This window comes from Silurus meridionalis, chromosome 3 (assembly GCF_014805685.1).
Source record: "Silurus meridionalis isolate SWU-2019-XX chromosome 3, ASM1480568v1, whole genome shotgun sequence".
Lineage (NCBI taxonomy): Eukaryota > Metazoa > Chordata > Actinopteri > Siluriformes > Siluridae > Silurus > Silurus meridionalis.
This window is the reverse complement of record NC_060886.1, coordinates 2,931,014-2,945,718: the sequence shown is the minus strand read 5'-3', so window position 1 is coordinate 2,945,718 and position 14,705 is coordinate 2,931,014. Positions and strand designations below refer to the sequence as shown.

Sequence of the window (14,705 nt, the reverse complement as noted above, 5' to 3'; positions counted from 1 at the left end):
TGCTCAGTCATTTGATAACCTAACCAAAGAATTCAGGAAAATGGCCTTTTCCTAAATGCGGATTTGTATATGTAATAAAATAGATAATGCGATCTTGTAAAAGGTGTATATAAGTGTAATTGTTTTAAAACCCCCAACACCACTACTACCATCCACAAGTACAGGTACAGGACCAACCAGGTTTCTCTTCATCTCTATCATTTTATGCCAAAAAAAAATAACAAGCTGTTCCAATGCTGTGCATGAACTCTAGCTGTGTACGATTCCTTTTCCCAGCGTTTCCCAGAGCGTCACTGACCTCTGCTTGCTCGTGGCGATGTCGAACCGGTAACAGGTTGGCGGCGACGGAGGATCCGAGCACGGCCATGAGAGCCGAGGCGTGATCCGATACCTTGGACTTCTGCCACACCACAACCTGAAACAACATGGTAAAAATGGGTCAGGCTATTTTCTCCCCGTCCTAAAATAAGACCACCTGTAGGGCCGAATCCTCATACGTACGCATGAATTATAAACAATTAACCAGCCGAAAATGAACGCGTGAGCTTTTAAAAAAAAAAAGGCCTCGCGTGTAGAAGAACTTGACATCTACATCATGACCGACTACTTCTTTTGTGCCTGTGGGATTTTTCTAATAATTCACAGAGAAGATGATGAACACTGGAAATGTCTTCCTGAACAAACTTGAATACGCCTCCTGCAAATAGGAGTGCAGTTGCATTAGAAATGGACACATATTTTCACACCCATGCATTTGCCTGTCACTGGCACTTCCACTCGCTAGTAAATATATCCAAGGTGTTGATTTCTGAGGTGCATGCGGGCCATAGCATGCATCCCTGCTATGAAATACACAATTTGATAAGTGTAAAAGGATCTCTTTAGTAAACAGCTTTAAGAGAACTCGTGAAACCCAACACGCGATGAAGTGCGAAGTTTGTGATATGAGACACCGGTCCGAGGTCCATCGCCATCGCGTTTATATTAAAAATAAAAAAATGTAAAAATAAAGAAAAATAAAGAAATAGATTGCCCTCGTTAAGTAGACTAGTGAATCGTTCCCGTTAAAATAACCTACAGGAACGAAATCCTCCGATATGCAGATCCCCGCATATCGCTTTTTGTTTCGGCGACACGGCCACATGTTAGACGGATCACCCACAATCTGCTATTGCACTTAAAAATCAGGCCTGTAAACCTCACACCGCTCTGTTTGGTACATTAGGCTTAAATGACAGCCTTAGGCCTTCAGCCATAGCCTTATTTGAGTCGGCTTAGTGGCTAATCTCGCCGTCACACTGCTAAATTTGGACCACTTCCAGGTTGAAGGACAACCAACTCCTGAGTTTTTTTCAACTTATCCTCTGGTTTACTGGATGCATAGTGTGGATTTGAATATGCTCAACAAAAAAAAACAACCCAAACGCCTGTATAGCTATTTTAATATGGATATTAAGTTATAATACTATATGTAATAAAGGTCCCCAACAACGTCCTGACCCAGAAATTTTGGAAGAGTTGCAAATGGGTTGCAAGAATGTTCTTCGTGGGCGGGGGGGGGTCTATAGCCGTAGAGGTCTGCTTTTAACTTTATAGAACACCTTTGGAATAAAAGTGACCCCCACCCCAGGCCTCCTCACCTCAGCTTCATCAGTACCAGACTTTACTACAATGCGTCTGAATGAATCTCACACAATTCTCCAGAAAATCTTGTAGCCCATTCCATACTCAGGTGTCCGTATTGCAAGCGTACGGTCCAATCTGAACCCCGAAACATTCACCAGGCTTTCTGCAAAAATGGGGGACGGTGTAGTTCAGTGTTTAAAATGTTGGAATTCTGATCAGGAGGTCATGAGTTCAATTCCCACCACTAAGCTGCCACTGCTGGGGCCCTTTAGCAAGGCCCTTAACTCGTCCAAATGCCATAAGAGTACATTTAAATGAAGTATATTTTAAATGAAACTGGTCTGTGGGGTACAACAGGTGACTAGCTGACAGGTGATTAGCATGAAATGTAGAAAAAAAAGAAAACAACACACGTGTTTTCAACGAAATTATCGATTCAATCTCGACTTCTATAAAATCGTAAGTAAATGATGGCGTTATTTCGATCTTGTAGAAAAAGAACAAAAACTTATGCTAATCTATCGGTACGATTCAATATTGGTGTAGCGCCTTCGAAAAAAAGGGTCTACGGAGCAGCTTTCACCTCGAAATTCCCCTACCTGACCACACATTGAATAAGAAATGTGAAAAAGAAAGCACACCCCCTTTGAATTCTAAGGTTTTGCATGATCAGGATATCATAAATACTACCGTCTGATCCTTCTATGGGTTTAAGATTCGGGTAAAACCAACCTCAGATGAACAATACCACGTTTACAAAATCTCCAATCCTGGATAATAGTCTCAGGCTCGAGTAGAATCAAACAGAAAGAAAGTTTATTATAAAAGAAAAGAGATCTGCAGAGGGATGTCTGTCACACACACATACACACACACACACACACACACAAACACAGCGAGTGAGGAAAGAGATACCTTCTCTTCCCATACTTTGCTTTTATTACTCTTCACTTCTTCCCCTCCCGTCCCTGTGCAGCTCATACAGCATATTCATACAAGTCGTCTTTTACTGGAACAGAATGTTTTAGAGCAGGTAGCCATAGGAAAACTCGGCATAAAAACCGGCCTTGTGGGGAACGGAATGTTCCTGACCGACAGAATCTACAGTTCGTAAGGTGTTGATTGTTAATAAAACAGAGGACAGGAATGAGAATATGCTGTTCTTAGACTCAAATGTGAGAAAAGAGGAAATTTCCGACTTAACATCACATTTAAACAAAGTTTAACTTAACATGAGTATAAGTTTTTCCATTACGAGTCACGTGTGAAAATCTAAGTACGCCTTCACCGCCTCCACAGGAATTAAGAGGCGATGTGAAATCCGGGTGCTGCTAATTAAACGCCTTTGTTAAAATGCCAGAAAAATGTCAGCACCTCCAGAAAAGCCCGATTTGACATTGTTCTGGAGCACTCGGTGTGTTTTCACACAAGGACATCAGCAACGATAGTAGAGAAGCAACTGTTGCTGGCCAAAAATCTTGAAGGGGTTATAAGGCCATTTCCATAAAATTGACAGTCAATTAATTGCACAGTGAAACATATACAAGTGAGTCCACAATCTTCCCAGGAGTGGATGTCCCAGCAAATTTACTCCAAGGTCTTCAGGACATTTTCAAATGTAATTTTGAATTTGGGGTTTGATTTGAAATGAATGGCAGTACAATTAGAAAAAGCTTGAACCAGTATGGTTTGTTTGGGAAAGATGCCAGGAGAAAGTTTCTTCTCTCTAAAAAGAACATAGAACAAACCACAAGACTTTGGACAGACGAGAGGACCAAGACATGGAGATGTTTGGCCATAATGCACAGTTTGGTGTGCAAACACACTGTCAATGTGCTGATCTGGGCTTGTTTTGCAGTTACAGGACCTGAGCAACAGGCAGTCAATAAGTCCACCATGAACTCCTTTATATACCAAAGTACAGTATTCTAGAGTCAGATGTGAGGGCATCTGTCTGACAGCTAAAGCTTAACCAAAATTGGGTCACGCAGCAGAACATCTGAAAAAGACCAGAATCTCACGATTTGAGATCAAAGTCCAGACCTCAATCTTGACTGAAATGCTGTGCTGTACCTCTGGTAGCAACTCAATAAACTAAAGTAACACAGTAAAGGAAGTGATCCAGAATTCCTCCACGATGATTTGAGAGAATGATAAAGTCATACAGAACATGGTACCTTCAAGATATCATCTGAGGTTACATCATTCGAGTGGGCATTGGTGGTATCGAATCAGATGGCAGCACGAGGTTGCACGCATAGTCACAGGGAGCTCCGGAGCTCCTGTGCCCTCTTCCTTGTAGATGAAGATTCGTCACAAAGTTTGCCGTTTTGACACACTGGAAAGAGTTCAGGAGCGAATAGCAGAAGGTGCTTGACGCGCTTCGTGGCAGGAACACTGGGGGGCGCTGTATCACACTGCAAAGGTTACTATTTGATAAAAATAACTACTTTTAAATTTCACCCTACGTTAGAACGTTTTTAAACATAGGAATTCTCGGATAGGCCACGCCAACAAGCAACCTGGCGTTCGGGATTTGTAAAATTTGCCATATATGGTCACATTCTAAAAGCTTGGCATCTGCCCTCAGACACACAACCACACACACCCCAGATTTAGTGAATAAGTTGAATGTAGGTGAATTTTCCTTTAAAATGTCACTTTGTCCATATATTTTACCGTATTTGACGATTAGTATTTTCTCCTTGGTACATCTGTCCTACAGAAAAGCCAGAATTAACATGAATTCAGCTTGCCAAGAAAGCCGGAAAGTGATGGAGCGGTGGAGGAACAGTCCCTCGGTACAAGCGTGCTGTCAGGATTTTGAGCTACGTCTTGGCAGGATGTTCGGATTATTAAAGTAGGATCAGAAATGGTAGAATGGTAAAACGATATTGAAAGACACACGAGTGCCTTGAAAAAAGGGCCTTTGACTTATTTAATACCAACACGGTGCAGCCAAAAGTATTAGGACACTCGGCTTTTCCACTCTATATATGTGCTTCTTCTTCGAACGGTCAGAGGCACGCGGTTGTCTCGGACGTCTGTGTTAAATCTTACCTTCATTTACACTTGGTGACCAAAACAAGCTCCAGCATGGCAATGCACAATTCCAGTTCCATGAATATCTGCTTTTTGGATGATGTGGAGCTTCAACCTTATTGAACACCTTTGGGATGAATTATTTATGCTGACTGCACCCCAGGCCTCCTCACCCTCACCTACATCAGAACCCGACTTTACTAACACACATCCTGAATGAATGTCCACACAATCCAGTGGAACATCTTCCTGGAGGAGTGGAGATTATTATAACAGTAAAGGTGGACTAGATCTGGAGTTCGAAAAGAAGCACAGATCAAATTTATGGTGAGGTGTCCACAAACTTCTGGCTATATCGTGTATAATGTGTTGTGACGTGAACGTGTATATCAGCATGTAGGTAACGGTTTACACGCTGCTGCTCTGCGATGAAACCAAAAGAGACATTCTATGGACATTTGGCGCCACCAAGCGTCCATATACATTATTACATCGTTACAACGTGTAAAAATTGATAATTTCGGAAAGATTACATAAAGCATATAGATTCTAAATTAGAGTTATACATTACTTTAAATATAAGATTAGACTAACCCAAGAAAAAAAGAAAGAAAAAAGAAAGAAAGAAACAAAGAAAGAAAGAAAGAAAGAAAGAAAGAAAGAAAGAAAGAAAGAATCATAAAAATCCCACAATACTAAATATGATCAATGCCCTAAAATGCAAACTATTTCCAATCTAACATTACATCTAACATCCAATCTAACATAAAACTCTCACATCCAATTTTAACATCCAGTCCTAGCAGTCAACCCTACCATCCAATCCTAACATCAAACCTTGATATCCAATCTAACATCCAACCTAACATCTCATCTAACATCCACATCCCATATTAACATCCAGTCCTATCATCCAATCTAACATCCAATCTAACAGCCACATTCCATATTAACATCCAGTCCTATCATCCAATCTAATATTCAATTTAAGATCCACCTCCAATATTACCATCCAGTCCTAGCAGTCAACCCTACCATCCAATCCTAACATCAAACCTTACTATCCAATCTAACATCCAACCTAACATCTCATCTAACATCCATTTCCAATATTAACATCCAATCCTAACATCCAAACTTAACATCCGATCTAACATCTCATTTAACATCCATTCTAACATCCACATCCCATATTTACATCCAGTCCTATAATCCAATCTAATATCCAATCAAACATCCACATCTCATATTCACATCCAGTCCTATAATCCAATCTAATATCCAATCAAACATCCACATCTCATTTTAACATCCAGTTCTATCATCCAATCTAATATCCAATCTAACATCCACCTCATATTAACATCCAGTACTATAATCCAATCTAATATCCAATCAAACATCCACATCTCATTTTAACATCCAGTTCTATCATCCAATCTAATATCCAATCTAACATCCACATCTCATATTTACATCCAGTCCTATAATCCAATCTAATATCCAATCAAACATCCACATCTCATTTTAACATCCAGTTCTATCATCCAATCTAATATCCAATCTAACATCCACATCTCATATTAACATCCAGTACTATAATCCAATCTAATATCCAATCAAACATCCACATCTCATATTAACATCCAGTCCTATAATCCAATCTAATATCCAATCAAACATCCACATCTAATTTTAACATCCAGTTCTATCATCCAATCTAATATCCAATCTAACATCCACATCTCATATTAACATCCAGTACTATAATCCAATCTAATATCCAATCAAACATCCACATCTCATATTAACATCCAGTCCTATAATCCAATCTAATAGCCAATCTAACATCCACATCTCATATTAACATCCAGTTCTATCATCCAATCTAATATCCAATCAAACATCCACATCTCATATTAACATCCAGTACTATAATCCAATCTAATAGCCAATCTAACATCCACATCTCATATTAACATCCAGTTCTATCATCCAATCTAATATCCAATCAAACATCCACATCTCATATTAACATCCAGTCCTATAATCCAATCTAATAGCCAATCTAACATCCACATCTCATATTAACATCCAGTTCTATAATCCAATCTAATAGCCAATCTAACATCCACATCTCATATTAACATCCAGTTCTATCATCCAATCTAATATCCAATCAAACATCCACATCTCATATTAACATCCAGTCCTATAATCCAATCTAATAGCCAATCTAACATCCACATCTCATATTAACATCCAGTTCTATCATCCAATCTAATATCCAATCTAACATCCACATCTCATATTAACATCCAGTACTATAATCCAATCTAATATCCAATCAAACATCCACATCTCATATTAACATCCAGTCCTATAATCCAATCTAATATCCAATCAAACATCCACATCTAATTTTAACATCCAGTTCTATCATCCAATCTAATATCCAATCTAACATCCACATCTCATATTAACATCCAGTACTATAATCCAATCTAATATCCAATCAAACATCCACATCTCATATTAACATCCAGTCCTATAATCCAATCTAATAGCCAATCTAACATCCACATCTCATATTAACATCCAGTTCTATCATCCAATCTAATATCCAATCAAACATCCACATCTCATATTAACATCCAGTCCTATAATCCAATCTAATAGCCAATCTAACATCCACATCTCATATTAACATCCAGTTCTATAATCCAATCTAATAGCCAATCTAACATCCACATCTCATATTAACATCCAGTTCTATCATCCAATCTAATATCCAATCAAACATCCACATCTCATATTAACATCCAGTCCTATAATCCAATCTAATAGCCAATCTAACATCCACATCTCATATTAACATCCAGTCCTATATTCAGTTACCTTCAGACACCGAATATAAACTGTGATGCTCCAAACCTTATTATGCGTGAACACGATCCTCAGCTCAGGCTTGATGATGCCATAAGCCATGAGCAGATCCTGCACCTTCTTCAGCTCGTCTTTGCACTTCTTGCTGTTGGAGTAATACTGTCTCCGCACCGGGAGGTTCTTAAACAGTTTCAGGGCACAAACAGTGGTACCTGTGTGAAGACAGAGGAACATCTCTGATCATCGTCCGTGCTATAATTATTATTATTATTAATATTACTACTACATTATTATTATATTAGTATTATATATTATATTATTATTATTATTATTATTATTATTATTATTATTATTATTATATTATTATTATTATTATATTATTATTATTATTATTATTATATTATTATTATTATTATATTATTATTATTATTATTATTAATATTATTATATTATTATATTATGATTATTATTATTATTATTATATTTAATTATATCAGTATTATTATTATTGTTGTTATATTATTATTATTAAATTGTTATTATTATATAATTATTGTTGTTATGTTATTATTATTATTATTATTATTATTATTATTATTATATTATGATTATGATTATTTTATTTGATTATTATTATTATTATTTGATTATTAAATAATTATTATTTAATGGGACTGAAACACACTTACCCTGGCCGAGGTGTGAGGGCCGCTGTGAGACCACACCCCCCTTTAAGTCCAGTGTGTACTGAGTGCTGACCTCATCCTCAACTGTTTTAGTGGTGATAATGACCTGGAGAGAGGGAGGGGGAGAAAGAACAATAATAAATACATAAGAGAAAAAACAATAGAAAGAAAGGAAGAAAGGAAGAAAGAAAGGAAGAAAGAAAGAAAGAAAGAAAGAAAGAAAGAAAGAAAGAAAGAAAGAAAGAAAGAAAGAAAGAAAGAAAGAATAATAAACAAGAAAAACAAAAAGAAAATAAGAAAAGTAATAAAAGAAAGAAAATCAAGAAAAATCTAAAAAGAAAGAAAGATAAAAGATAAAAGAAAAATAAATAAATAAAATAAACAAAGAACAATAATAAGTAAGCAAAGAAAATAAGAAAAGTAGTAAAAAGAAAGAAAGAAAGAAAGAAAGAAAGAAAGAAAGAAAGAAAGAAAGACAGACAGACAGACAGGTGTGTTACCTCGGAAACGGTGCAGAGGGACCCGAGAGCTTCTCCTCTGAAGCCGTAGGTCTGGAGATGCTGTAGATCTTCATGGCAGGAGATTTTAGAAGTGTAGTGTTTCACCGCCATCACAGGAGCATCAGCAGCTTTGATCCCAGAGCCGTTGTCTCGCACCTCGATACGATCCATCCCATAATTCTCCTACAGGGCAAACACAAGCGTCCATTACCGAGTGAACTGTTAATCATTCTGCACTTCTGCTTCAGAGAAAAACTCTTTACTACAGGGGACTGGACGTTTCTCACGCCAATACACAATCCCGACTACACGGCCAAAGGTACTGGGACACCTGATTTTTCCACTCTAGGGGAATCTAGTGGAACATCTTCTCAGAAGAGTGGCAGTTATTCTAACGTGATGAGAGGGACGTTCACAGAGAAGCACAATCTTATAGTCAGGTGTCCACAAACCACATCCAGAAGGACAATACAAGAATATAAATTACACTCATTCAAATATTGTTAGTATCTACAGCATAATTATTTGGTGTGTGTGTGTGTGTGTGTGTGTGTGTGTGTTTTCTGACTCTAAGGGTTTATATTCATATTCATCAATTTACCAGTTTGATTTCCAGGTTTGAGGATCCAGCATCCAGCGAGTTCTCAATCAGCTCCTTCACGACGTTAACAACAGATGTGATGACCTGAGAGCTGGACAGCAGTCGCACGGTGTCTGGAGGAAGAGCCTTCATCCCTTATTCATCTGCAAACATGAGAGAAACAGAATAAAATAAAGGAGTCGGATCCAAAAATTGTTGCTCTTTATTACATCAACAATTTAAATAAGAAAAACAATTTTTTAAATAAAAAAAATTTAATTAAAAAAAATTAAAAGATTTAGAAAGAAATTCAGAAAGAAAAAAAAATCTGAAATTCAGAAAGAAATTCAACAATTCTGAAAGTCATTCAGAAAAAAAGGGTTCAGAAAGAAATTATAATAAATTAAATATTATAAAAAAAGAATTATAAAAAAAGAAAAAAAGAAGAAAAAGAAGTTCAAAAATTCAAAAAGAAAGAAAGAAAGAAAGAAAGAAAGAAAGAAAAATATTAGAAATAAATAAAAAATTTAGTACGAAATTTAAAATGAAATAAAAGAAATCACATTCAGAAAGAAATTCAGAAATGTAAAAATATGTATGTATATATATATTATAATTCAGATTAGACATAATAAATAACAAATAAGTTATTATACAACAATTTCTTGACAAATCAGAATAATTTCCTTTCCAGTCCAGAGGCATCCACGACTCCGAACCTTTCAATGTGTAAATTCCCCCTGTGTTTTCTCACCATTTTCTCACTCCTCCTACAAATGATCACTAATCACCACCAAATCTGACTTCATCATCAGAGAAATCAAATCTAGAACTGGAAGTAAAGCTGTGATCATCTCAGCAACAACTGCACACACACCAGTCATCATCTGCATCTTCAGAACCAGGACCTGAAGCTATGAATGGACTACATGCTCTGATTGCTCAGACAAGATCATCATTGAGTTTGCAACTCATGGAGTTTTGGTGCTTGGCCCCCAAAATTGCTTTATTGCAACGTGTTCTATAAATCAGGCATAAAAGAGATATGGTCAAAATATCAATAAAATAAATAACATCCTCATCTGCATCTCTGCTGATCCTTAGAATGAGATCCTGCAAGTTATTTTGAAGGTCTTTGGAAGCTTCATATGCAACTGATGCACCAGATCTGATCTGATATAGATTTACATAATAATAATAATAATAATAATAATAATAATAATAATAATAATAATAATAATAATATAATGCCTGTGTGTGCACAGAGCTCCTCTAAAACCTATTATACACTGCAGTGATGGAACGCATTAATTCTTGCAATCAATAAGAGAAAAACGTATTTATTTGTTTTACATGTATATGTTTCAGATCAATAAATTACTCACAAAAATTCCTCAGTATATTAAATCCTTGATTACTTTTTTTTTTTTCCCCAACACACCATAACGGCACCTACTTCTCCAATGCGGAAGTGAAATCGTTCAAAAAAGACGCCTTTTTTACACGTCATCACCTAGTCTCTGCTCTGATTGGATTTTTAAGTGATCAGTCATCGTAAGGGTCGGTTGATAGACCAATCAGAGCGCAGGATTGAATCCGAGGTCGAAAAAGAAAGATAATTAAATTGTAAAAAAAACTAATAAAAACGTGGTAGAGATCATATATATTTTTTTTTTTCTAAATTTTATTTTTATCATGTTTTATAGACATTTTGTAACAATCCCCGCCTACTTAACCGAGCGTTCGGGGCTGTGATTGGAGGATGCAGTGTAGAGAGGCGGGGCTAAAAGCCTTGCGCTATTTAGCAGTACGAAGGCAGGCGGACGGAGAGACCGAGTGTTAGAGCAACAGTGTCAGGGAGCTGGGTTTTTAAATATAAAAACAGTTGTTTTTGGGGGAATAAGGTAGGTTATTTCCGTGGAATTATTTGCACAAATGCTGTCCTTTGCATGAACGACTTGCGTTCGCGGCCGAAAAGCGGATCAACTGGTGGTGCGCTGGATTTATTTATACGCGGGCCGCGTCCAAAACCGAGCTCGCTCCCTCTGCAGGGAGCGGAATAGGGGGTGAGTGAGGGAGCGATTTGGGACACAGCCCTATCTAACGGTGTTGTTTTTGTCTTTGAAAGAGATTTTTTTAAACTTTTGTATTAATTACTAATCTAATTTAATTACAAATGTATACATAACAATACAATATATTTTATATTATATATTTTATTTAAAAACGAGCCCATTTTTAGATTAGCTAGTTGTCGACTTAGCAACCTAGCATAAGATTTTTAGCGTTTTTTTTTCTTTATTATATATTAAAATTAATTACAATTAAATTCCATTTAAAAGCCTTAAAATACGTAATTAAAGCTTTTTGAAGTGACCAATAAATAAATACATTTTTCCTTTTTTTTTTTTTTTTTTTTTACCCATTTCGCTGCTAATGATAAAAAGATTGAGGCGCGCGACCGCTTTTCAAAAGAAAAACATAATTAATAAAGAATTTAATTACATTTTTTACGAGATTAAAATCAGGTTATAAACCATAAAATTAGTATTAGTCGTCTTGATAATAACAATAATGTTGTTGCTGTGTATATACTTGACTAGTCAGCCTACATTGTGCTGCATTATATTATAATTAAATTTATTTATTAATAATGTTAATAATAATGTTTTTCCTGAAGATTTGAGCTGCATTAAAAAATTACTAAATATTTTAAAAACATTTTTTCAATAGAGAGAAAATTGTGCAGTGATTGTTAATGTGGAATAAGTATTTATTATGATGGGTTTTTGTTATGATAATAATGTAATGTGTGCTCAGGAGAGAAAGTGTGTGTGTGTGTGTGTGTGTGTGTGTGTGTGTGTGTGTGTGTGTGTGTGTGTGTGAGGGCAAAGTAAAATAGCGAAACGTGGCAGAACTCGTCTCAGAGTGTGTCATCTTATCAGCTGTGGGAGTTATGTAAGAGGAACAGTGATGGGTTGAAAACGCACACACTCTTGCATACACTCATACACACTCTCACATACACTCACATTCTCACATTCACACACTCACATTCACACACTTTTACACACACTTATACACATCTCTTTCATATCTCATGCACACACACACTCATACACTCTCACTAGCACACATTCTCTCTCTCTCTCACACACACACACACACACACACACACACACACACACACACACAAACTGTGAACTTTGCATCTAAACTCTGATAACCCTGGAGCGAGCAGAAGTGGGTCGGTCAGAACAGAGATCGTCTGCTGCAGCGTTAAAGTTTAAAGAGATCAGGTTCATGACACAAGTCGATCTCTCCATCAGGTTTTCTTTCAGGGACTGGTAGGTCTTTATCAGGGGGAAAAATTTAACGTGTGCTCAGAGTTCCCAGATGATGTCATAAGTTACATTTGCATATTTGGTCACTTGTTTATTGAATAAAATGACAAACGAGGGAGAGAAGAGAAGTGAATGTTTTATTGTGGTGATCTGGGATTAGGGGTTACAGTAGAGATCTGGGATTGGGGGTTAAGAACTGGTGATCTGTGATTTATGATTACCGACAGTGGAAATCTGTGATTGGTGGTTAAGGGACGGTGATGATCTGTGGTTGGTGGTTACGGGCGGTGGTGATCTGTGGTTGGTGGTTACGGGCGGTGGTGATCTGTGGTTGGTGGTTACGGGGCGGTGGTGGTCTGTGGTTGGTGGTTACGGGGCGGTGGTGGTCTGTGGTTGGTGGTTACGGGACGGTGGCGATCTGCGGTTGGTGGTTACGGGACGGTGGCGATCTGCGGTTGGTGGTTACGGGACGGTGGCGATCTGCGGTTGGTGGTTACGGGGCGGTGGTGATCTGTGGTTGGTGGTTACGGACGGTGGTGATCTGTGGTTGGTGGTTACGGGCGGTGGTGATCTGTGGTTGGTGGTTACGGGCGGTGGCGGTCTGTGGTTGGTGGTTACGGGACGGTGGCGATCTGCGGTTGGTGGTTACGGGACGGTGGCGATCTGCGGTTGGTGGTTACGGGACGGTGGCGATCTGCGGTTGGTGGTTACGGGACGGTGGCGATCTGCGGTTGGTGGTTACGGGCGGTGGCGATCTGTGATTGGTGGTTACGGGCGGTGGCGATCTGCGGTTGGTGGTTACGGCGGTGGTGATCTGTGGTTGGTGGTTACGGGCGGTGGCGATCTGCGGTTGGTGGTTACGGGACGGTGGCGATCTGCGGTTGGTGGTTACGGGACGGTGGCGATCTGCGGTTGGTGGTTACGGGACGGTGGCGATCTGCGGTTGGTGGTTACGGGACGGTGGCGATCTGCGGTTGGTGGTTACGGGACGGTGGCGATCTGCGGTTGGTGGTTACGGGACGGTGGCGATCTGCGGTTGGTGGTTGTGGGGCGGTGGCGATCTGTGATTGGTGGTATCTACATGGTTTCAGGTGAACCACCAGGCGTTTAAGGGAAGAAAGCCATCACTCGTCTGTTGTAGTTCAGACTTAAACACCAGAGAATTAAAACACGTTTTAATTAATTTCTCCACCGGGTCGGGCGATACGATGAGATCTGATGATGTCTGGTGTTTGGTTTTTAATTATTTATTTATTTTTATTGAAATTCTAATAAGAATAAGGTCTTGGTCAAGAATCTATGAAAAATATTTTTCCTGAAAATTAAATATTAATGCTAGTGCTTTTAATTTTGCATTTAATCTTGTTTTTTATTTTTATTTATTTTTCTTTGAGAAGGGGAAGTAGTGTCATATGCATTTGTTTTTTCCTTTTTTCTGTTATTTTTATTTTTTTTCATATGAATGCTGGAAATATCACTCTTCATTATGTATGTATTTTTGTGATTTTTTTTTTTTTTTTTTATTATTATTTGGTTTGCAGTGTAGCATCTAAATAAAAAAAAAAAAATTAAAGTAAATTGACACCAGCAGAGAAGTGTTTTATTTTATTGTATTATTTATAATTAAAGATCAGGTATAATTACTTAGAATAAGATGCTTCGGTTTTGTTGTGCATGATTTGCAAATACCGGGGGAAGGAATCATCATGATCTCAACAAACCGTCTGAGTGTTGTACTGTGGTATCGCTCGGCCCCACCGTCCATAACACCTTTTAATGTAGAATGAAATGGAAAATGTGTCCATGTGTGAATTTTTTCATCTTCATCAGAACTAATCCCTCAGCAGGACTCTTGTTCTTGCTCCTGGGTCTGGTCTGGTCTGTGAATGTCTCTTAATATGCATCATGTGTTCGTGGTTTGCATTGTTTCTCAATGACCAGATTAAAAAATGTCATGAAATGACAGTCATGTGGCGTTTGAGTGGCAGATGTTTGGGAGAACCTTTTGTCCACATCTGTAGCTACGTTACAGCAGACATTG

General features: G+C 37.9%; 2 protein-coding genes across 4 annotated transcripts in view; one reads left to right on the top strand and one right to left on the bottom strand.

Annotated features, from left to right (window-relative positions):
- Positions 1 to 10,820, bottom strand: part of pms1 (PMS1 homolog 1, mismatch repair system component) — a 34,258-nt gene extending 23,438 nt beyond the window's left edge. For both annotated transcript variants that reach the window (XM_046845931.1, XM_046845932.1), the window contains exons 1-6: positions 10,706 to 10,820; positions 9,342 to 9,484; positions 8,741 to 8,923; positions 8,244 to 8,346; positions 7,603 to 7,766; positions 299 to 415 (exon numbers count right to left, since the gene is read on the bottom strand). In XM_046845931.1, the coding sequence (XP_046701887.1) occupies positions 299 to 415; positions 7,603 to 7,766; positions 8,244 to 8,346; positions 8,741 to 8,923; positions 9,342 to 9,473 (699 nt within the window). In that variant the 5' untranslated portion in view covers positions 9,474 to 9,484; positions 10,706 to 10,820. The remainder of the gene's footprint in view (positions 1 to 298; positions 416 to 7,602; positions 7,767 to 8,243; positions 8,347 to 8,740; positions 8,924 to 9,341; positions 9,485 to 10,705) is intronic.
- Positions 10,821 to 11,093: 273 nt separating this feature from the next.
- The window catches only part of ormdl1 (ORMDL sphingolipid biosynthesis regulator 1), an 11,743-nt gene continuing 8,131 nt past the window's right edge, over positions 11,094 to 14,705 (top strand). Inside the window, exon 1 of one of the 2 annotated variants that reach the window (XM_046843221.1) lies at positions 11,094 to 11,224. The gene's annotated coding sequence lies outside the window, so the exon portion shown is untranslated. Of the gene's footprint in view, positions 11,387 to 14,705 lie in introns of both variants that reach the window. The other variant, XM_046843212.1, reaches the window with a different exon arrangement.